Source organism: Linepithema humile, chromosome 1 (genome assembly GCF_040581485.1).
Source record: "Linepithema humile isolate Giens D197 chromosome 1, Lhum_UNIL_v1.0, whole genome shotgun sequence".
NCBI classification, from domain to species: domain Eukaryota; kingdom Metazoa; phylum Arthropoda; class Insecta; order Hymenoptera; family Formicidae; genus Linepithema; species Linepithema humile.
In genome coordinates, this window is record NC_090128.1 from 21,796,117 (window position 1) to 21,822,167 (window position 26,051).

Genomic DNA, 26,051 nt, shown 5'->3' on the forward strand with positions numbered 1-26,051 from the left:
CTATCAATTTTTCGATAATTAATTAACATTTGTTTAATGTAAAAAATTGACATGTATTATTATACGACTAACAAAGTGTAGAAAAAATTTTATAATTGATATTGATCGATATTAAAGAGTAATAAATATAATAAAGAAAATTAGAGATTGGACACACCTGAAAATAATCATATTTTAGTCTATATATATAATCATGGCACCTGCCGTTTATTAAAAACAAATTCGATAGTAATCATATAATTACAAACAATAATAATGACAGTATAATTATAAAATATGCTCGGTCTAGCATTTTTTACGCGCTTGTAGAATCAGTCCTAACCCTCGGATTATCAAAACACCGTATAGAGTAGTCAATTATCTTTTTATTCCCTCTTTTCCTTTTCCCTCGCGTTACCTCCACGATCCCTTGATTTTCTATAGTCAGAAAAATAAATATATTCAAAGGTACCGTTTTCTCGCGCCTGAGAAAATTTTAATGACCGATAATCCGAGGGCTAATTAAACTATGAGACGTGCTATAGAGGTATGTTACAGTGATGTAGGGGTTTCGTTTACGTAATCAAAAAATTGACTCTTGCATCCTCAAAAACAAAAACATCATCGACTGACGACGTTCCGGCGCTTCCACTTTCGAGGATTTTCCGTTTTCGCTGCTCCACATGCCTCAAGGTTCCCGCACTTAGATTTATATATGTATATGTACACGCACGCGCATTTGTATATATATATATATATATATATTTGTATATATATAATAAATATAAATACATACACACAGATATATATATATATATATATATGTATTTATATTTATTTGTTCATTGATTTATTTATAATATATAATTATTTATTCGTTAGGCGCACTCCACGGAAACGAGCTGGCCCTTCTGCGAGTTTGAATAAAAAATAAATGATCCTTGTTCGTTTCGCCGGAGTGCTGAGATCTGCTGAGGATGTCGAGTGACAGTCTCTCGTCCTTTGCGACGTAAAACTAGCAAAGTTGGATAAAGCTCTGCCACGGTTCCTAGTGTGTATTCTAAATTCTACTTTTGTAGAAATATTTGCACACTTTTCTATTTTATTCGTCATTATTTATTGCATCTTTTCTTGGTCTTGCAATATTCGGCGCTCATATACGTTTGTCGTGCAAGAGAGTAAAGTTTTGTTTATCCTCTGATGCACTACAAGTTCATAAACTGGATTTTGATTATTTGTAATGTACAATCTAATGAATATACAATAAAAAATTATTTCAATAAATTAACGTCTTTAAACAATTATAGCAAGAAAAGGATGCACATCGTATAAAATCATTTTGTCCATTAAAAGTATTAGATTAATATTTTCTACATTGTTCTATACTATATACATCGATATTTATTTTGCAACATATAAAAAAATTGTGATAATTTATAAAAACAATTCAACAATTATAAAGAATAAACATAAAAGATTTTTTCAAGATGCTTAGAAAGCTAACAAAGTTGTGCAGTTCTCTTTTTAAAATTACACTATTGCGATATTTTCACAGGTACCGTAGATATTGCAAAAACTGCAATATAGACAATAACTCTCATTTATATATTTTATTCTCTCTCTCCCTCTCTCTCTCTCTCTCTTTCTATTGAAAAATCGAGAAGTGCAATTCATCTTTATACTTTTGTGAAATGCCCATTATAATATTATGAATAAGCAATTTCGCGATGGCAAATTATACGCAGAAAGAAAATTGATTATGTGACGGACAAGCGCCAGTTTTTGTCGTTGTCTTATTCAATAAGCAGTGCCTTATCCAACTGTAGAAACTAGACAACGAAGAGAATAGACGTGTCTCTGGGTCTTTAGGCACTTAAATGTCGGAAGTTACTGGGAACCTTAAGGTTGTGATTCATCGAACGCATGGTACTTCCTATTTACAACCTTCATCGAGAACGTAACACGACACCCCCGAAGAAGGATCGTGTTGTATTCAAATGAACGGTATTCGAACAATTCGTACGTCAGTTCAAGAATCAGGTAAACTGCAAAATTTCATTCGTGTCGAAGAAGACGATTGCCACGAGATAACGATTACAATTCGAAAGCTCTCGCTACTGGCCTGCTGAAAATTATTTATAGCTTAGGGAGCAATTGTTCGTTCGCCAAAATTTCGCGGCAGATTAGAGTTAGCTATTTCAGGCAGTTGTGTAGTGCAAATTTTCACGCATTCAATTTTCGGAATATAAATAAGATATGCGCTTCGTCGAAAGTAATTCTCATAAAAATACTGTCCATTCTAAATACTTTCTGTACAATGTGTTTTTTTTTTTAACCGGAAAATAAGCGGGACGAGAAAAACAAATTAATCGCCGATTCAAAAATGAGACTTGTAAAGATAAAATTTGTTCTGCGGTTTTACGGTCTCGTGTAGACCGAACGCATAGAATTATTCGTATCACACTTACACATAATATAACATACATGCTCTATATCAAAATACACTTACTTTTTTTTCCGAAGAGTAATCGATCATTATCCTCTTTTTTCTTATAATATATATATATAAAATATTATGTATAAAAATCAAAGCCGCAATTATTACAATCATAATTTGCTATTACGTATCATAATCGTTAGCAATAATTAATAATAATTATTATTACAATAACCTCCAGAGAAATCTAATAATTAATAGTTTACAATAGTGATAAAAGTATCAGTATAATAATAATAAAATAATAGCAATTTATATAATCAATATATAATATTGTGTACATAAAACGATGGCAATTTATATATTTTATGTCATTGTACACTTTGCCTTCCGAGTAACTCTGTCATCTCATACTTGCTTCTCGCACTCGATATACTCACGTAAATTTCCATCAACAATAAGATGAAAATGTACGCGCGCGCACGTCACAAAACTAAAGACTAGCAATTATGATTCCCACGAAGGATTCTACATCGGTTAATTAGGTAAGATCGCCGGCGCTATGTGGCCGACGTCTACAGACCTACGGATACATTATCGATAAATTCGTTTACTAAAATATAGTATTATCGTATTCTGTGTATTTGCCAATCGTTTCCGTTTTTAGATTGAAGCGCCCCGGCAAAACACATTATGCAAAATTCATTGCCGAAGTAAACTCGTAAAACCGCGACAAATGCAAAATTATACGCGCGAGTATATAGAAAATCTTAAATGCAATAAAAAATGCATTCCGTGGAAATAGGAAATGATGAAAGAAAGATATGTCTTTCCTCTTGAAAATTTATATGTAAAGTTATAGTAAAAATATGTAAAAAGTGCAGTGTTGACGGTAATCTATTAAATTATGTTTCTCGATGATAAGAAAAATAATTATCATCGTCAACAGCAGATAATATGTGATAACGTGGTAAACATTGAGAAAAGTTCAATACAAAATCATGGTCTACGTTGAATATGGCAGTGAAGTACAATGAGTTTTATCAGGCAGTGTCAGTAGGCAGTTTTCAGAACATTTTCGAGAAAAGAATTATATCCTTCGAGTTTTTCGGCAGTTCCTGTTTTCTAGACAGTCTTCTTTTTTTTTGTTTTTTTGATTTGTGCATATCGTCGCGATTTTACATTGTGTATTATAATTATGCAGCAGGCGGTCGATAAACAATTCGCGGTCCGAGATATTTCACTACTAATCAGTTCGGACTAATAAAAATTCGTTTTAAACGAATGCGCTTAGACAAAGGCCAGGTAAGTAGGAAGTCATCGCGAATCATTTGTCACCGGTGCTCGAAAGAATGAAGATCGAAACTCGAGTCGGAGTTTCGAATTATTTTGGCAATTATTGTACTTGTCTATATTTACAAGTGTATCATACATACCACGTGGAAAACCGAGAAGCAAACACATTGAGTATGCGTTACGCATATTTTTTGCATCATTAAAGTTTCACAAAATTTAACACGTGTAAAATTTAATCATTTGAGTGCCACGGATAGTCATTGTAGAAATACTATCGGAAAGTGCCGCGCGGCTCCTCCGTTTTCATGCCGAAAACTGCTAAGCAGTGTCGTCATGCTGTTTTCTTATGCTCGCGACAATCATAATAATAATTACTTTTTAAAAAATGGTTACAGCAAAAATTAAAATTGAGAGAAAAACTTTCGATTTAGTAAAGCATTTTCAAATTGTAGCACTTAACGCACTGTGATAAAATCCGAGCGCACCATCAATTAATGCAGTGGCACTTTTTGACACCAATCGCGAGGAACGTGATCCGACGATTAAATTGTATCTAATCAGTTCCTCCTAAATTTACGCGAAAGTTTGATTAGATTAAATGAATCAATATCGCATGAATAAAAAACAATTTGAGAGCTGCAAGATAAAATGCAAATTGTAACAAAAATCAAAATAAATATAATTTTTTGTTATAAAATTTTACAATGATACAACTTTAAAAAAAAAAAGATATAATCAAAATACATACAACAGATCATCATATATATTTAAATAAACATGTGTAAATTACTTTCTTTGGTATCAATTGGACGTTGCCAAGTTTTTTTTTTGTTTTTTTATCATCGTGTAAAGCAAGAGCAAAGTACTTAAACATTTTAGGGATAAAATTCTCGACAAAAATGTCTAGCACGCATTTGCATCTCGATTCTCCGTGTTTCCATCAAATAAAATCGTTATAGTGAGCATGCCATAATCACTGTTCGGCGAATGGCAACGGAATCACCATCGGCGGTGAAAGAAATCGATCGATAGCGGGAGAAGAAACCGCATTAACATTATAATTTGTACACGCGGCTGCCACCGTTGATTTCGGCGCAGATTGTACACGTCCTACGATCGATACGATTTGAAAAATATTTGCGACCGATCAAACGGCGACTAATTTCTACACGATATAGATATACGTATATAGAGAACAGTAATCATCTACATTATACGAATTAATTAGCTTGATTTCTTAACATTTTCGTCAATAACTTGATTTTGATCATCGAGAAGCTTCAATACGAGCATTACAAAATGCTTGAATTCATATATACACACATCCGACTGAAAAGTATTCGTTTGACATACTTATGCGTATCCAACTACACATACATCTATCGGATTAGTCGAACGTAATCCTCATCGCCGTGCCGTGCCGCACCGTGTTCGTTTAAAATATAGATTATGATTTTCCGCGGATACAAAAATACGATTCTCGGTTGCGGTCAGCAGCACTGCGCGAAAGTCGCATGCATACGCGGTCGCTTACATACATTCTTTTTCGACCGTGTACTTGACGAATGATTATCCGGTACAGAGATGTGTCGACTTCATTTCGTCGTATGAATCAAGAATAACTAATGCCATTCGACGACGTGCAACTAAAAGAATATCGAATATTCGATTTCAGTAACGTAAATTGTGGAAGGAAGTATATGCTTAAATAAGACATAAATATATATTTTAAAACTTTTCAACTTCGAAAGTGTACGTCTGAATACCTGTTGAGTTCCTCCAGTTGCAAGTGTTGTGGAACGATATTGATTATTCTAGCTTCAAATCGCTTTTAATTAATTGCACTCATCGCTAATCGTAGCAGAACAGTCTCGCGCTGCTCGCTTGATAAAATTATATATCTCTCTTCGCGCAAAAAGATTGCCTGATTTCACAACAAATGCACGAAGGGACACATTTGATCACCTTGCAGCCGAATTTCAAATGCAACAATATACGATTTTGTGTCGTAGCGATCGATATTATTAATAAGTAGGGATTAATATAAGTAGATTAATAAGTAGTCTTTTATAAAATAATATTACGCATTGCATCATATGCTGATTCTCGTCTTTCTTCATTCCTATTCCAAAGCTGCTGAAAATTTATCTCCATGCCTCGCGGACGGCATTCCGGTTCTCGGGATCAATGGAGAGAAGTGCACATATAATCGCCCAAACATAAAATTCTTCTCAAAAATATATTTCCCGTTTTTGCGCTAAAGAAACCACACGTTCAAGGGAATTAGCCCTTAAACACGAACCATTTATCGTGCGAATAAAGATAAAATGCAACAAGAAATAAAGTCGTTTAAAAAGTATCGCGTTCCGTAAAGAACAGATTCAATATAAGTGGCAAAGAGAGCATGTGGGGAAATATTTAGATCTCAAAAGTCGAGCACTCTGCGAGACAAATGGTCTGTGTTTAAAGATTAGTAACCGTCGACGAGATCAATCGAACCGGAAAGCCGACCGTACATCAGTAGGAAAGAGAGAATAGATTTGATCTGGAAATCGCACCAATTTCTTAAAACTTCAAATTATATTCTTTAAATAGAAAAAAATTATCCAAATATTTCGATAATCGTTTGAAAATTTGTTCAAATATTTTTAAAACATTTAAACTTATTTATGCTTCTCAGGTCAAACATTCTCTCTTTCTTGCGCAAAAGTTTTTTTCAATATTCCGAATCGAATAATTTCAAAAGTGCTCGCCTCGATCGATGCGTATCCTAAATGCGCTTTTAATACCTGCCTGTGTCTCGCTCTTTTTCTCTCTTTCTCACATACACGCTATCTGCAGGCAATTCTCTACGCAGCATGGAAAACGGACGTACATTTTTAATGAGACGCCTTCTTTCGTTGCTGAAGAAAGCGCGCAGAGCACTAGAAAGCACTCAGGCAGACAATTAGACATCGACGAGTGTTCCATGTGTAAAGTGTATCATATTAAAATACAGCTTTTTTTTTTAATAACTCTTCATTCGCTTCTCTTTTTTTTGCGTCTTTGCAACGCTACGGCTACCCCGCATTAGCATTAGCGCAATAATCATAATAATGACGATGATGATAATAATAATAATAATTAATATTACTTTTGTTTTATCTTACTTCCGTTTTCGTCAAATCATCTAAAAATATGTATCGTATGTATTTTCGTTTTCGATCTCATCAATCTTTTTTTAATCTCTTTTTTTTTTATCTTTTTCATTTTGTGTTCCTTCTCTCACTGGATACTTCCACCAGTTATTGCGTGAAACACATGCGCCTTTTTCACTCAAAACCAATACGTAATTGTAATAGATATATGCTTATATATTTACCATTGTAATACTTTATGCGCAAGTGAAACACACGGACGGTAGTGCCTAAGAGGTCACCCGAAATCCGAGAAAAGTTCTAAATACGAGACGATGTGTTTTGGGTGTGTCGACGCTTAAAACCGAGCAAAAAAGAGACGTGGTTTGTTTATAGTATACAAGTACATCTCGATTCGCGCGATTAAATCATCCCCAAGAATAATCCGACTGATATAAGAAAACGGAAATTGTCTCGAGTCGCTCAGCACGAACGTCTTCGCGTCAAAACCTCGTGTTAAGGGTGGCGTACTCTTATATGTATACATAAAAATATATCGCTAATTCACAGAGCATATTGCTGGTGCATACATCGAGAATCATTGCCAAAACAGCCGTCGGCATCGAGCTTAGTAATGAATCGTTCAATATTTTGCAAGAGCCTCGAACCAAAGTATCACGAATGAGCTCTATCTTAATAATAACGAGATGTATGCTGAGAGGTAGTCATTGCTGCGTTAACTCTTAGCATATTAAACTAACTTATTGTTTTACTATTTTCACATTTCTGATTTCGGTGATCAATGTACATGCTTTCGCTTATCGCTCGCAACAGTTTGTTTCTCTTGTAATGGTCTTCGCGAATAATTTCTACCTGCGCGAGACGTCTCCGCGTGAAAACCCGGCGCATCAATCACGGTGCATTTTTCAGAACATCGATAGAGAGAGCACACGCGAAGATTAAAGCAGAATGCACGCGAGCACATACACAAAGCGCAGACGTTCGTTCATGAGCGGTCGACTCTGACCAAAGTCGACGATTTAAATTGTATCTATATGCGCGACACTTATATATATATATATATGTACACTTTTTACACGTACATAATTATACATATTTTGTCTTTTTGCACGTTCTAATTGCAAGGAAAAAATTATGAATTATAATCTTTTAAAATTTAAAATGGTTCCCAAAAGTTTTACGATTACTACCATTATTAAAATTATTAAAATGATACAATCATTCCTTGCTATTAAAAACTTCTCTCTCATTCTTGCCGTCGATACATTAAAATGCTTTAGCGCTAATTTTATTTAACTCGTTTGTAATAAAAATCCCATTTCCCGATTAAAAAAAAAGACCTACATTTATTGGGGCACAAAGTATCTCTCTATTTCCTTTTGTATCACTTGAAACGAATGTTACCGTTAGAGAATTAGATAACGCGCGCGCATGATGCCGACAACGCCGTCATATACTAATCAACGCCGATGCACCGTGTGCTGCAATCCCTCACTGTCTCTCCGTGCGAATCGCATTCATCGCCACCCGCGAGGCTGCTCGTCTGGTTTGATTCGATTCGATTCCTCGGATCCGTCGAGCGGACCGCGTGCTCGCCACAAGCACTATCGTTTCATAGGCACGGAAGTATTACTTTTATTGCGTGTACTTACTGAGAGACAGTCTTTTTGAGAGATAAATCCTATTAATTTTTCCGAAGCGAAGACTCGAGAGACTTATATCACGTTTGCGATGCTCAAACGAAATACTCGTTTCGTGTCTCTCTCTTTCTCTTTCTTATTTCCGTTCGCCCTTATCTACCTTATTTTTTTCGACGCGTCCTATGACGATTCTTCCATACAACTTTCTTCAGCTTATCTGCAAAAATATTCTGTGATACAATAATCAGCATCGTCTTCGTGCAACGTGCTTATCACGTTCGAATCTTCCAGTCTTTCTGGCGTAGCGCATCGCAATCGAGCCACGATTTTCCGAGTTCCGACACACTTTGCTTATGCAACTCTGTCTTCTCGCGAGTAATCAAATAAAAATCTTCTTCCCATGTCAATCTTTCCATTTCAATCAATCTTCCCATGAAGCTTCTCTTCCACGCTTGCTTCTTTGTCCTTCAAACTATTAACGCGCGCGCGCAGTTAACGAAAAATGAATTCGCATCACGAGAGTCGATCGTCCTGAGAGAGACGTCGCCTACTGTCGAGGAAAGAGACTAGACTTCTGTCGATTCAAACGGGACTCTCCATGGAAAGGATCCGTTGTAACACGTAATCAGCGATAGGTCGATCTTTCGCCGTCCTCGGAAAACACGGCGAACTATACTGGCACCTTTCGCAAAGCAGGACGCCCCTACATATCTTACAACACTGTTCTGTGTCCTTAGACGCAACGTCGCACTCGGCCGCGACCCATTCACCGCAAAGAGTAATGTGAAATCTTCACAAATAGTCGTTCTCCACCGCCTGAGCGTCCTGCGACTTTAACGTCGCCATTTCCTCCGCGGTGCCTTCCTCGCCCTCCTGCTCTTCCACGAAGTTTATACTCCCGGCCTTGTACCAGACAACTATATCCACTACAAAGGCCAACATGAGGATACCGCCTGTTGTACCTGTGAAACATTCGTCTTATTACATTAACTTTGCCTTTATTCTCCACACAAGTTTATACATATATAATTTTTTGATTAACACAAAATTTTGCGTAATTCAGTAATAAAATACATTTTGCCCTTGTAATTTGTTCAATTTATTTTTTAAACGTGTGTTAATCAAAATTTCACGCAATGACGTTGTTTTCTTACTAATGTAATTATTGGTGTGTTATTTGATGCATATACTTTCCTTTCAATAATGTAGAATTTTTTTACGTATCTCTAAAATATGTACATACCGTGATAGAACATTCTAAATACATTAGAATCGTAAAGCCAGCATGCTCCTCGTTCGCCGCAAGCATATTCCCATACCAGACAAGCAGAATCCACCACAGCACCATAAACGATAGGACATGGAACATTGCCTGAAATAAGAAAAATTACTAAACATATTATACTATTAAAAGCAATTTTAAAAGATTAATATTAAAAAATTTCTAATTTCTCTGTTGTATCAATTTTTTAAATTAATTTCTTTCTTTTTCTTATCCCTTCTTTATTAATTCAAGTACTTCAAAATTAATATTTCATAAATTATAAATCAATCCATATACAAATAATTATTATAATCCAAATTTCTTCACAAGAAATTTTTTTATCAAGTTGTGCTTTCTTATAAACTTTTTTGTTTTATTCAGATCCAATATATTTTCATGTAAGGTAATAATATATTAATATTAATTAATAATTTGTATATCCAACGCTGAAAAAAATGTTTTATTAAGTAATTACCGAATAAGCCAATGGCAAACTGTATCAGGCCGAGCGCCATGGCTTTGTCTCTAGGATCTACGCATCGTAGAATGAGTAACATGGATCCCACCTCGCTCGTCGAGTGAATAAAAACAAAAACCGAGAACAGGATCATGTAAACCCAAAAATTGCTGCATTCCAATGGGCAGTATCCCATCGTCGCTGTGCTTACTACTTCCGGTATCGTTATATTTTGTCCAATGCATTGACAGTTTTGAAACTGCGAAATATCAAAAATAACATCGTCAGCAGAAATAAATCATAATAAAGATCGTAATTTGTTATAGCACTTTATACTATATAAATACAATTGTTAAACAATGTTTTGCTTTAAAAAAATGTCCATAATAGATATATGCGTTCAAGAGATTCATACTTCGATATGAAGGAATCAAAGATTTTTAGATATGCGACCGAAATATTTTAAAATGTATAGCTAAAAATTATTTCAAATATTTTAATAAAAATAAAATAGTAATGTCGCTATTCAAATATTATTTGTCAAAAATAGCTTAAAGCAATATAAATCTTGAATACGTCTTGCTTTCCACATGACTTGGCAACGATATCAATTTTAGGTTTCATGGTTTCTAGTATTTTCAAGCTAATGATTAATTCAATTACCATCGTATCCCATGTAATCTCGCTCGAACAGATATATCATTAAGGTATATGTCTTGTCAAGTGCCGGCTTTATCAAGCTTAACACTTACCGATCCTTTGCCATCAATAACCGAATAATTCGAACAGCCCGCTTGACACGCCGAGAAATACGTTCTACCATCGGCGCCGCAGATTGGACTAAATTTGTTCGTATCGCATTCGCAGGTAGTTTCGCAAGTTGGCACGAAACTAGAAAGCCTATACAAAACATAATTCGCGGGTTATTTGCTTTAAATCGAACTAAATTTTATTCATAAAATTTAACAGCCTCTTTTGCTTACTCAAAACAGCTTCTTCCGCAAATATAATAGAAAAAAATATCCCAAATTCGAGTTTTGTAAAATTTTTCCCCCACAATTAAATATTTTAAAAAATATGTTAAGATACTTTTATTAAAAATTTTACTCATGTTTAAAAAATTATAGCCAAACTTAACAACCTAACTACGAAGCTTGTTCTGCTCAGTAGAATAAATATTTTTGGAGATTATTGAGAATGTTTTTTATTTTCACGTTTATAATAGATAAAATTATCGAATCATGAATAAAAAACACTCGCTGAAAGATCTACAAATGTGTCAGAAACAAAAATCTGAAGATAAATTTTGCTGGACATTCAAAATTTATCAGTACCCGAGAAAAAATGGTATAATTGGTCAGATATAAATATATACAATTAGTTATGAAAAGATCTGAATTTTATATGATCATATAAAATTACATATGTTATTAGATTTTTTCATAACTAATTATATATATATTTACATCTGACCATATTACACCATTTTCTCTAGGGTAGAGTACTTAAAACTTTTTGCTGCAATATGAAAAAAATCGAGCGCTCTATTAATAAATTTTGGTTGTCCAACAAAATTTATTTTTAGAACTGTATCTGGCACAATCTTTTAAATCTTTCAGCAAAAGTGTTCTTTCCATGTACATATCTAATATTTAAGAGAACTAGAGACACTTCAGACATTAATCCAAACACGTTGTATTTCGTTAAACAGAATAGATATATGCCATGCTCGCATTTGAATACGGCGATCGCGGTAATTGTGTAACAAACATGTTACAAACATGAGTCGGATAAACTTTTGAAAACATCACGAAACAAAGATGTTATCTCAGAAGAGAATATAAAAGTGTAAAATAAATTCACTTAATCCGAAAGCGCGGAGTCTGTCGTTAAAATATTGCAGCCCTCGTGTGTGTTGAGAGATTATATTCCACATTTTTTATATATATATATATTCTACTTTAATTTAAAATTAAAAATAAATTATATATTAATATAATATCAAATTAAAAATTATAACATATTTTGTTATCTTCGCTTGACATCTACTGATACTTTTTTCTTCAATTTGTAATAATAACCTAAATATTATTTTTTGCATCAAGTGTAATATTGCAAGAATGAATTTATTCACACTTTATTCAAATTTTTTGTAATAAAGTCACTTACCCGTCGGAACGTGACACTAGTCCAGCGAAATCGTCCATTGGACAGCCAATAAACATCAATACACCCATACCGATCGCATAAATGACAGCGGTGAAGGCGATCCAGGCTGCGACAAACCTGGCATTAGGCTTTGCCCTCAAGATAAATACTCCGCTAATTATGATACCCAATCCCATTACTAGGATACCACCAACACCTGCGCAAAAAATCACGCTCATTATACGATCGTTCAAAACCACTCATTCACATGTTTCGCGTCATCGTCTAGTCACGATGTACAAAGGAAACCCAAAGATCATCAGAATTACATCATTAAAGTAGACATCATTAATTAAAAAATGTGCCTGTTAGTTTTTTTGCAATGGAAATCGTAAAATGTGCTTGAATGACGTTGAGAAATAGCTATATAGCTACTTATGTAAACATAAAAAGAAGTCATCAATTTGTAACTATTAAGTAAAAAACTTCGTAAGCTATATTCTATTCTCTATTTTTTAATCAATATATATAACATTTCTTATAAAAATAAAATATTTATAATACAAAATAAAATGGGTAAAGAGCTGTGCAACGTTGTTCGTGCTTATAGTTGATTGTATTTCATTTAATAATATATAATAAATATCTTATAAGAACTCATAAAATAGAAAGCACATTTTATTGCGGAGCCGTGTATAGGATCTCGTATTTTGATTGCGATGCCAGATGTTTCGACGAAACAAAAAGAAAACTAAGAGACAGAGTCCATGAGCATTTTACGGACATTGCGAAAGTAAACGTTTCGATTCAACTCTCTTCAGTACAAAAGATGTCCGTAATTCCAATAAGTAATAAAGTCAGAAAATAAAAATTGTAAAAACTACAAGTAGGTGTGAGTATCAATTAAAGCTATATAAAATTAAATTAAAGAATTGTAAAAAAACGCACCTGAGATTAATTTCACAAAATCTTGTATAATAATAGATCTTAATCTTCTAATTCACGATATTACTTGTTTAAAAATTAGATGTGAAATAACAACAGAAAAGTGGAAAGAAGGCAAAGGAAAGAAAGAATAAGATTCTGACGAGTGCATACTATTTAGATAAAAACTGTCCGTATTGCTTCGTTCGTTCAATCCGTACTTCTGTTTCTTAATGTAAACCATTTCTGAAATCAGTCTTTTGTTATAAGACTGTTCATCATCAAGTATTTTTACAATATTCTAATCGAAATTATGATCATTAGAGATACTTTGATTGGCCGATGGAGAGGCTTTCTTATTAATTTCATGAATCCTGGTTTTTAGTTGTCTTTTCGTTTCGTCCAAATATGTGGCATCGCAATCGAAACACGAGATCCTATACACGACTCCACAATCAGATGTACTTTCTATTTCACGAATTCTTATAAGATATTTTTATTTAATAATTGTTTAAAGTAAAAAGTAGACTTTCGCGCGGAATCATAAAATTCTATTTATACTTTCATCGGCTTGGCACAACTTCTTCGTGGGTTACGGTATAATGCGAAATCGATAAAATAGCATCGCGCAACAAGCATAATAATAGTTTTACCAAATTATACCCCGAAAATACGGTCACAGACTAGTGCACGAGCGCACAGAATGACGGAAGATAAAATAGAAGCAAACTGCAATCGTATTTTATAGCATTCGCTGCCAATTACTCGACGAACAATCATCATAAATTAGCACGCGTACACGCATATGAAAGAAAGCATAACGTACAATTAATACTGAAATACGTAAGTACTATCAATTATATCGAATTATTTATTTCACATTATTGTTGCACGCGCAATCAATTCAAAACAGCTTCTCGCAACATCTATTATACCGTGCATTTTAATTATTTATTAATTATATATTTTTAAAATAAAAAGAACTCTGTATGTTGTCGATAATTATCCAATTTGAAATATCATTGCAAACTGTATATTTTCTCAAATTGCTGTAGTAAATAATTCGGCTTAATTTGTCGACGAGGACTTCGTCGCAATTTTTTGTAAGATCAAGTAAGAGAATAATTTTTTTCGCGAGCGAAATAATGCGAAATACCCGCCCGTTCTGTCGTTTATGTCAAATTATCCACTTTACGCCGTAATCGCAGCGGATATCCGGTGGCGAAATTTTGCGACGTCGGTCGGTCGATCTTTCGGGAATGATGTAGCTGTCGTTCCGAGTACGACTCATCTTTCACGATGCTTGTCATTAGATACGATTCAAGGTTTCCAAACTTTAGTCACATGTTTAGTCACGATAATTACCTGAAATCATATTCGCATGATGAGCTGGTAGGCGAAATTGGCTCTCAAGGTACTTAGGCAGAAAGGTATAAAGACCAGCAATTGGCAGGATGTGTAGCACGCTGCTTGCAGTTCTGAACATCAGTATGTCGTTCTTCAAAAGCCTCTTCACTGCGTTCGGAAAATCTGCAACAATATGTGTAATATCAGTACAATCGATAAATACCTTCTTTTTTATTATAAATTAATTTCTAACACAAGAAGAATAAAAAAAAATTGTCAAAAGGTAAACACATGTATGTGTGTTGTTAAAATTTCGATCATTATATATCCTAATAATTATTATATTCCTATTTATTGCAGTCATCTGAGTAAAAAATAAATGTAAGATTATCATATGACTAATACACGATAGGTTATCAACTCGACGTATTTCGTATCGGGCAGAAGTTACGCAAAACTTATAATTAGCGATATCTTGGCCGCGATTGCACTCCGTGGATACATCGCGGCGAACGAGATGCACGCTTGGCCACAATTATTTCTTATTGATCCCAGATTTCTGCCCAATCTCTCTATTCCTTTAATCCGCACATGCGTCTGTATACACACACACTCATCCTCTAAAAATTTGATAGAGTTGTCGGCTCTACCGATTTGCCACATATTTACGAGTTCGATTATGAGAAGCAAGCTAATTAGCTAGCAATTGAATCTCTCTTCGCGTTTCTCTCTTTGAGAATGCGAACTGCGAGCTAAGAACAAAATGGAGAAAGAAATCGCGCCGAGAAAAGAGAAAAGAGAAAGATACTGTCGTACGATTTTACGTTATAGAATGCTAATTGTAAGTGTCATTAGCAAGCGATTTCGCCAACAAGCAATTTCAGCACCTACGGCGACGATGTTGGTACACCGATAAACATCGGCAATTTTGCCAAAATTAATGTAATTAATGTAATTAATTAATATCTGTGCAAATCAATACGTCGTGTAGACTTTTATGTCTGCTCTTGCCAGATTATATTAATGCTTACGATAAACGCGTATTAGAGAAAACCTATTATCTCTAATAGTCTAAGTACCATTAAGGCAATAATGTAACGAAGTCATCTGCCAATGAAATTATTATCCAATTGTCGTCAAGAGTTAGGAAATGTTTCACCTCCACCTATAATAAATTTTGACATTTTAATGGTCACTTTTTTCCGGCTTCGAAACTTTTTGAAAAGATCACAAAGCGTAATATAAGAGACGCATATATCTTTATGTATGTGCTGTAACACAAATTTCAACGTAGAACCACCTTGGAATTAATTCAACACATTTGATTCCAACCGAATGTCGACAATATGAAGAATAAGAACGTCGACTATTAAATGTTTCAAAGTTTCACGATTAAAACTATTTACAATCATGCAATCGATTATTTTATTTTCTAGGCAAAAAATTCTTGAAAATTGGAGAACAGGCTGAAGTTGATTTATTTTACAAATTATTCAGTAAGAAAGCAAAATTGGTGTTTTTAATTTCTTCTTGTTAAAAACAATATTGATTTATCTAGTCAAACAAGTTAAACATCTTTTTCGCGCTATATTGCGTGAGTGTATAATATATGCATAATTTTGTGCGTGCGAACGTTAGCTACATGCTTAAGATTGTCTAAAATTGAAATCTGAAGGTTTCTAGGCATCCGAAAAAATCTACCTAGGAGCTGTGGCAACCTCACACATAGAAACGTCCGCAAATCTTAAGCAGATAAATCGTGATTAACTGCGTTCCGAGTATCATCGCGCGTGTATAGAATGCCCTTTAAAGGTTCTTCTTCGAACATATGATGCCAATCATTATCCACAAATAAATTTGTACGAACAGATGTTCGTGACAGATCTTACTATTTCACAAACTATAAATGAACTGTAAACTTTGTTATTGATTCATAATTAATGCGTAAAATGGAAATAAAGTGGTGCAAGCGGTAGGAGAATGTGCGAGCGTGTGTGTATCGAAGTATAAATGTTCTGCATTTTACAACTGCGTTCATTAGATTTAATGATTGTACAATAGTTGGGCAACAATTGAGTCTGATTGGAGTACCTACTCTCGTAGATGTAATCAGCGAGATTCAAATACCACAAGACGATTCAATTGCATAGATATCTTTCAAACGTTATAAATTCGATATCTAAGATTTTTTTATACCTGTTACAATTGTAATGATTATAATTTTTTTTGAACCACCATTATGTAATTTGATCTGCCGGTATTTACAGAGCTACGTGTGTAGAACATCCGGTTTTAGAAATAAGTTGTTTAGCTATTCATTATAAATATGCAATAGCGTCGGAACCTGTTCTAAACAAAATAACAGCGTGGCCGATAATAAATAAAACATCGGATACGACTTAAGAAATTAGACATTAAAGAAGGCTTTCGTGTAGGCGATCCGCCGAATTAAGCGCGACGGTGTTAGTAATATGACTTGTAGCGGACGCGCGCGTGTAAGGCAAGAGAGAAACGCGATGGAGCGAAAGAGAGGGCGAGAGACACACAGTAAAGAAAAAAAAAAGAGTGAGAAACACACGCACACGGTCAGTGCAAAACGTACGCGCGTGCGTGTCCACCACCGCCTCTATGTACGACGCGTGACCGTGAACTTGCCCCACCTCGTACACGAGTCGGTCAGTCATTATTATTAACGCACACACGCAGAGAGAGCGGCGGCTTTCGCGCATGCATGCACGCATGTACACGCGTGAACGCATCATCCTCGCGCGAGGGTCCGTTAAAGGAGCATCCGACGATTTCAGGGCTTTCGGCATCAGAACAAGCTACAAGTTGTTGTCGAGTTATAAGGTGACTCACGCAAATGATGAAGTGTGTTTCGAAAATCTCAACAAATTATTTGGAAATCATTTATATCCACCTGATACAATATACATCAAAATTTGTTCTTAATTCCCGCTATCTCACATTATATTCTTTCCCTTTTACATTAAAAAAAAATGTATGTAGATTTGCACATTAATTTTACAACAAAAAATGATAATTAAGGGATAAATAAAATATATTGAATTACATTTCAAGAATTTAATTTTAGAGAGAATATATCAATGAAAATTTGTAAAAGTATAAAAGAATATTTCATGTATTTTGAAAAACTTTATTTAATTTTTTTAAATCACACAAAGAGCAAAAAATTATATTAAAATAATCTAAAAGTATTTTAACAAAAAGTTAATTTAAAAAATATTTTTGTAAAAAACGTATAAAACATGAAAAAGTTGTATAAAAAGAATGTATACAATTACATATGAATGCCTTTTGACCAGAAATTTTTTTTACTGCGTTGTATTTTAGAGTTGAATAATATTTGCAGTCAATAGAACGTGCGTTCGACATGTTAAATTTTTGTTAATCTACCTTGAACAGCTTAGGAAAAATCAAAGGATAAACAAGTCAAGGTGACTGAACCGCAAACGAAGCATGAAACACCGTCTTCAAAGAGCCATTTCTGGCAGTGCAAGTTCAACTGGAAACGGCGTCACCGAAAAAAAAAGAAAAAAACGGCAAACGCGCAAAGGTCTAATCAGGGACGAGATTGATTATTCACGGTCGCCGAATTTGAGAGAGTCATTCGAGGAGATGATTCCCCATGGAAGTTTAATCGCTCGTCTAACTTTTTGCAGGCGTGTCAAAATGTGAATCTCGGCGTGACCCGTACTTCCCCGATTAGACGCGCGTATTATGAACGAAGGCGACACCGATTCTCTGCTCGCCACCTAAATTTGCCCTTGACCTTGGATCGCGAGAGCTTACGCGTGAGCGTCATCTGATCGGTTTATTCCTCCTCTTATACGCACACCAAGGTAGAGAGCCGGATAAATACAATGTGCGCAGCGACGGCGGGACCAATATCGGGACCTCGCTCGAGATATCGAAGCAACTGTATGTGAATATAGCACAGTGATTCATATTATTGCGCTGATCGTCACTGGACAACCAAAGCGAACAAGCTGATTTAAATGTGTGGGTTGTTATAAATCAATCGCATGTCGCGTTTAACTCTTAAATGTCGCAAGTTTTTCGCAACAATTCATTATAGTGCAATTTTTCATTTGAAACAAAAATATTATGCTAAAAAATTTACAGAGTGATGAATAAAAAAAGACGTACTGAGGGAATTTAGCTGCGGTATCAAGTTAACTTTCAGAAAAGTAGATTTATCAACAAGAATTGCTCTAAAATAATTCTAATTTAATTTTTGAGTCAAATATATATTTGATTTATTAGCCGTATGTTTTCATGTTTTGTAATAATAAAAAATCTTTTTTTTAATTAATTATTATATTTCTTATTTTGTAAAGAGTCAGCAAAAAAATAAAATAAAAAAATATTACCAAGTCAAATAAAAAATCAATTTATTGGATTAAAATAAAATAAACAAACGGAGATGTATCAAAAAATGTCGTTTAGAGTACCGATACATTATAAAGCCAGCACTGTCTCGCCGCCTTGACGACGCGATATAAATAATATATGCGTATAAGAAAACGCATTATCCAGACTGTAGGCGAAATCACTCGTCGCAAACTTCCGATTAATTTACGAAGAGCACATTGTCTCCGGCTTCTATTTGCATTCTCGTTAGCCTTCGATCTACGGCACTATGCGAATCGTCCAGCACGTAGCAAAAATGTTTGTCATTAATGTGAAAAATATAATTGACAATTATGCAAAGGCTTTGTTTTTCTCGAAAATAACCATTTCCATATACCGTACATTCATACGTAATTTACATGTGTAATATCACAAACAACGACATAAATTCCTACGCCTAAGTACAAACCGTCACCAAGTGTCGAGATTTATCATAATCGCATGACACTGCAACACATACTAGCCGCGAATTGTAATCGCAAAAAGAAAAAAGCGCGGACACGAATGTGTAACGACATACGCATAGACTAAATTTACACGGATGCATTACGGCGCCCGAGAATAAACCGATATCGCATCCGAGCCGTAACGCACTCCGCCCATTATCCTTTTTACTCTCAAAGACCTCCTCTTCGAGAGGATTCGCATAGAAAATCGCGAGATGGAGAGAATAAGAGAGACAAAGAGAGAAAAAGAGACGAGACTGTTACAAAGCGGCTTACGGCGAGCCATAAAAACAGATTATACCTGCGCGAGATCCGAAAAGGTGGCTAGTCTGACGAGAACTATCGCGCTATCCCCGAAGGATAAATCAAGACTTACCACGAAGACTAGGCTTCTTGGCATCGGCGCGTCGAGGCGGCGTTCTGCTCTTCGGCAACCGCGTCGGGAACGCGAACATTCCTATGCTGACCATCATTAGCATTGCCGATATTAGCACCAAACCTGAAACAGCACCAAACATCAAATTTGGCGAGAAAATTCGGAGCAAAGAGTCCTGAGAATCTTCAAAAGATAATTTAAGATAAGTCGCTTCGCAATGGAAAGCTTTTTTTACATGTAGAAACGTTACTGTTTTTATTGAATTAATTTTTCAGATCTAAATCAATTATTATTCCTAAAAAATTCTTGAAAAAAGCATGAAAGATTTTCATTTTGTTATCATTTTTCCGCGACACTACTTAATTGATTATTTCGATGCGCGATTGCGTTACTTCGTGCTATCGAACGATTGTCATCGCAAAAGTTGCATATTTTAACAGTTCATACTTTGAGAAAGTTAGTAATTAAATTACATTTAAAAAAGAAACCAAACAACATAAATTTGTTTGCTAAAACAATAATTTTCACATTTTTTGATTTATACGGCTTACGATTACAACTTACGAGTACAAGTATTGTTTTGTTTTATAAAAAATATTCAAAATGTCTTCTCTAAATATTGATTTCTAAATTCATTGTTTAAATCTTTTCTGAAATATATGAAATATATGAAAGACACAACTCTATTGGCATAATATAAATACTCACTCGAAATTTAGTTCGATTATTTATTTTTGAATTATTCTACATTATGCATTTATGTAATAACCAAATCACAAGTTTAAATAATTTTCACACATTTTTACACGTGAATAACAGGACTTGTAATAACTAATACTATATATGCCTAAACTGGCGACAATATAATGATAATAATAGTATAATAATATAAAACAAATTAATAATAATATATAATATAAATAATGGTAACATAATAATATTTTTATTAAAAATATAGATATAATATATAATTCTTTATAATTAAATAACTAAATAACGCGCATAAAATGCGCGCTCGTGTGTCTTCAATAAAATTACTTTTAATCCACATCTCTCTCACGAAACCTATTAAAACTCTTGTGCATATATTCAATATATACTACATTTCATTAATAAACGTCGAAATTATTTCTGTAGGCAAACAAATAACCGTCAAAGTGCGTTTTACACAAAAATATTTAAACATATAAAATATTAAATCTTCTCCATCTTAACACGCGTATTTAAGATTAAATTTAAAGCATTAAAAACAATTATTATTGAGCAAATAAAAATAGAATGATGTAATACGATATTTAATTCAATAAATCGCGGGGCATCTTATAAAAAAAAGTCGACGTTGACAATGCCATATCTGAAAATAAATCAGATGGATAAATGCATACACATAATAATTTTATTATGTAATTATATCTATTAAGTCAATCATATCTATTTATTTCTGCAATCGATATATCAATTGCATTAAGACAGTATAAATCATTCGAAAAAATACGCGTTTTTCTTGATAAAAGCATATCAATTATTTCTTTGTGATATAACTATAATTGAAAATATTTTTATTTCATACATATAGATAATATTTCATCTGTACATTATTTTTCACAAAATCATATATTCGTGTATGTAGGATACACTGTCTCTTACGTTGAGATGTTATTACTCAGCATGAGATGTTACCGCGTGTTTTGATCATTGTTAGCTCTATGGCCGACGTACAAATATTTACATTCAAATAGAAAATTATGTGTCTTCTTTCGTTCTCTTTTATACTTTTCGACAGAAAGGTTCTTGTATCAGTTACACGCGTCCAGTCACTTCGAACGGACACAATGTCACTAAGTAATATAACTAAAAAGAACGTGCGGGAATATTATACATTAAAGACGAATTCTAAAGCACAATGTAACTTTTGCAAAAAAAAATATATTTATGTAAAAAATGATACCTCAAAAAAACATATAAATAGACATCATAAAGAAATTAAAAAATACGAAGAAGAAAGAAAACGAATAAAATGGCCATGGATGTATTTCAAGTATCTAAACGAATCATATTCGCAGTGTATTATCTGTGGTGCAAACGTTCCGTCTATATCTGTGGAATCTAAATCTGTGGAAAAGCATTTAAAAGATTTTCATTCTAAAGAAGAACAAGAAAATCATACACCTAGTAATTGGCTATCGAAATATACTACAAGAATTGATGAATTGTTGATGGAGTGTAATATTTGTTACAAAAAATTATCGATTTCTATTCAGAATGTTCAGCTCACTAATCATATAATAAAAACACATTCGGACAAATTAAAAATTACGCAAGAAACATACGACACAGCAGGTTCAGAAAGCGTCTCGTCACTTCGAATGAACACAACGTCTATGTCACTAAATATAACATCTAAACAGTATCTGGAGAAATATTATCTAAAACTATCGAATTTTAAAGCAAAGTGCATAATTTGCAAAAATAAATATGATTATATAAAAGATACAAACTTTGAAAATCATATAGCAGCACGTCATGAAGAAATTTCAAAATACGAATACGAGAGAAAACAAAAAAAATGGCCCTGGATGTATTTCACGTATCTAAACAAATTATGTTCTAAATGTATTATCTGTAATGCAAAAGTTCTTTCTACATTTGCGGAAAAGCATTTAAAACAGCACACTAAAGAAGAACGAAAAAATCATAAACTTAACAGGTGGATACAAAAATATTGTATACAAAAAAATGATGTGGTGGAGTGTAATATTTGCCACGATAACGTAACTCTTTCTGTTAGCTCTAATCTATATCATCATATAAATAATAAACATTCGGAGAAATTGAAAAATACGCAAGGTGCATACGACACAGTTGGTTCGTCAGAACGTGTTTCATCACTTGAAAAGGACACAATGTCACTAAAAGATTGTTAACGAAAAGTTCGCCTTATGATCTTTACATATAAAAAAATGCACCAAAAAATGTTTAATCATAAAAAAAATACCAAAGACAAAGAATAAATTTTATAGTTTTGTATATTCATTGACGTGAAATGCACTATTTATGGTAAGAACGTTTTATTCTTATCTAAAAATTGAAAAAGTCACTTGCACTCGCATTCTAAGGTACAAATAAAAAAAACATACATTTCAGAATTCGCTATGGAAATACATGGACCAAAAGTGAAGATTTCGAAGTAGAGCGTAATATTTGTCACAGAAATATATCTGTTAAAGAAAATTCATTTCAATCACTACATAAAGACGAACACCATTTGGCTAACCAACTAAATTGAATAAAAATAATAGCAGTAAGTTTTATTGATATTATTGTTAATATTATTATGTGTAATTAATTTTTCACATTTGTCAAATCGCGTTTAATTTATTAAATATATAAAATATAATAGTAACAACAAAAACCAATTTAATTTTAACGTAAATATTGTAAATGTTTATAGAGATTTATCCAGAAGCTGACAATGGAAATGATGGTAACGGCATCAAAGTAGCATCACAACCAGCAATAATAGTAACCTTGATTCGGACGATTTTAATTTATTAAAAGATATGCAAGAAAAATGCCATATATAGCTCTAACGTGTAATTGTTTGTTTTATGTTTATAAAGTTATAATTATTATTATAAATCTATGTTTTATAAAAAACTTAGTTACATTATTTAATTTATTCACTATAGTTATAAATTTGATTATGTATCTTGTTTTAAGTTTATAAGCAATTTTATAAATTTATAAACTAGAACGAATTTAATGAAATAATCATTGATTTTTCTGTAAAGACAGAAATACCGACAATTTTTACAACAATTTTATTTTAAATATTTAATTTTTATAAAATTTCTTGTATATTTTTACGTTTATGTATTTTCATTAATTTTGTACTTTATGTAATGTCAATTTGTTATTATAACTTCTGTAAAAGTCTGCGAATGTAATACATAAATTGTCGGTGAAATAATCAATTTAAATTTGAAAATTGTATTTGTTCGCAAAAGTTTTATGTAATATATAATGCATTTGTTATATCACAAATAATTCATCGTAAAAGAATGTGTCATTTTAATATTCAAAAACAAAATATTATAGGAATTGTTAGTTTGTGTGGCATTTTGTATCATTGTGTAATACTAGACTTATAAAATATACGAGATACTCAGCATATTTCAGGAAATAATACCAAAAAAATAATTACAATTTTTACAGTATTTATAATTATTAATTATTCCCAGCCTATAAATCTAATTCTTATAATTATTTCAAATATTTTTAATACTTAAAAAATTGTATTGTGAATTATATAATTGTTTTATTAAAAGATAAATGCAATAATTATTTTGAAAATATAAATTATTTTTAGTAGCAAATCTATGACTTGTGATTTAAGTTAGTAGCCTATTACATTTAAAAAAGAAATCAAACGGCGTAGATTCATTTGCTTAAATACTTTCGTTAAATTTGACACATGATTTATACGGGTGCGGTTAGTGCGTGTCTTTTTTGGTGCTTTAGAGAAAATATTCAAAATGTCTTTTTTCAATCTTGACACATTTCCAAATTTTTTGTTTAAACACTTTCTAGACTGTCAAAGACGTAACTCTATTGATTTAATATAAATGCTTGCTTAAAGTGCGGTCTAATTATTTATTTTTGAATTATTCTATACTATACGTTTATGTAATAACCTAATCACAAGTTCAAGTAATTTTCACAAATTTTTACACGTGAATAGCAGGACTTGTGTTAAATAACACTATATATAATGCTACAACTTGCGACAATATAATGATAATGATGGTATAATAATATATAAATAATGGTGATAATATTATAATATTAATAATAATATTATTTTTATTAAATAAATAGTAATAATATATATTTCTTTATAATTAAAAGATTAAATAACGCGCATAGAGTGCGCGTTTGTGTATCTAATAAAATTACTTTTAATCACTTTCTCTATCACAAAACTTATCAAAAATTTTGCGCATTCAGTCAATATATCCTACATTTTATTAAGAACAACAGAAATTACTTTTGTACGTAGAGGAATAACTGTCAAAGTACGTTTTATATAAAAATATTTAAACATATAAAATATTATCTCTTCTCCTTTTTAATACGCGAATTTAAAATTAAATTTAAATCATTAAAAACTTATTATTGAGCAAATAAGAATAGAATGACGTAATACGATATTTAATTCAATAAATCTGGCCATCTTATACAAAAAGGTTGATATTGATAATGCCATATCTGAAAATAAATCAGGTGGACAAATGCATACACATAATAATTTTTTTATGCAATTATATGTATTGAGTCAATCATTTCTATTTATTTCTGCAATCGATATATCAATTGCATTTAACGCAATATAAATAATTCAAAAAAATACGCATTTTTCTTGATGAAAACATATCAATTATATCTTTGATATAACTATAATTGAAAATAGTTTTATTTTATATATAGATCAGTGCTCGGAATTAAATGCACATTTCGAGCCGATGCCGATTCCCGAGACGACGCCTTCTATCCTCCCACTACTGCTCGAGGCTCGAACGGCCGAGCCGCTAATGTTCTGGCTTAGGTGCGTCCCTATATAAAAAACAGGATTGTACCTTTTATGAAATCATTATTAACATTTATATAAGGACGCTCCTAAGACTGAACATTAGACGCGCTATCGGCGGCTCGGTCGTCGAGTCTCGAGTGGTAGTAAGGAATTAGGAGGCGTCGTCTCGGGAATCGGCACGAAATGTGCATCTAATTCCGAGCACTGATATAGATAATATTTCATTTGTATATTATTTTTAAAAAAACCATATATTCGTATATGTACGATACACTGTCTCTTTCGCTGAGATGTTATTACTCGGCATTAGATGTGACCGCGTGTTTTGATAATTGTTAGCTCTGTAGCCGACGTACAAATATTTACATTCAAATGAAAAATTATGTGTCCTCTTTCGTTCTCTTTTATACTTTTCGACAGAAAGGTTCTTGTATCAGTTACACGCGTCCAGTGACTTCAAACGGACACAATGCCACTAAGTAATATAACTAAAAAGAATGTGCGGGAATATTATACATTACTGTCGAATTTTGAAGCACAGTGTAACTTTTGTGAAAAAAAATATACTTATATAAC

At 32.9% G+C, this 26,051-nt stretch overlaps 1 protein-coding gene and 1 long non-coding RNA gene across 3 annotated transcripts in view; one reads left to right on the plus strand and one right to left on the minus strand.

The window, feature by feature from the left end:
* Positions 1–184: 184 nt before the first annotated feature.
* The window catches only part of Oatp74D (Organic anion transporting polypeptide 74D), a 116,830-nt gene continuing 90,963 nt past the window's right edge, over positions 185–26,051 (minus strand). For both annotated transcript variants that reach the window (XM_067347269.1, XM_012364354.2), the window contains 7 exons: positions 19,886–20,008; positions 14,648–14,812; positions 12,380–12,575; positions 10,963–11,110; positions 10,229–10,469; positions 9,733–9,861; positions 185–9,451 (listed from right to left, as the gene is read on the minus strand). In XM_067347269.1, coding sequence (XP_067203370.1) covers positions 9,282–9,451; positions 9,733–9,861; positions 10,229–10,469; positions 10,963–11,110; positions 12,380–12,575; positions 14,648–14,812; positions 19,886–20,008 — 1,172 coding nt within the window. In that variant the 3' untranslated portion in view covers positions 185–9,281. The remainder of the gene's footprint in view (positions 9,452–9,732; positions 9,862–10,228; positions 10,470–10,962; positions 11,111–12,379; positions 12,576–14,647; positions 14,813–19,885; positions 20,009–26,051) is intronic.
* On the plus strand, positions 21,626–24,205 carry LOC105670696 (uncharacterized). The gene is made up of 3 exons (XR_010887893.1): positions 21,626–22,942; positions 23,030–23,186; positions 23,337–24,205. It is a non-coding gene; the product is annotated as an uncharacterized lncRNA (long non-coding RNA).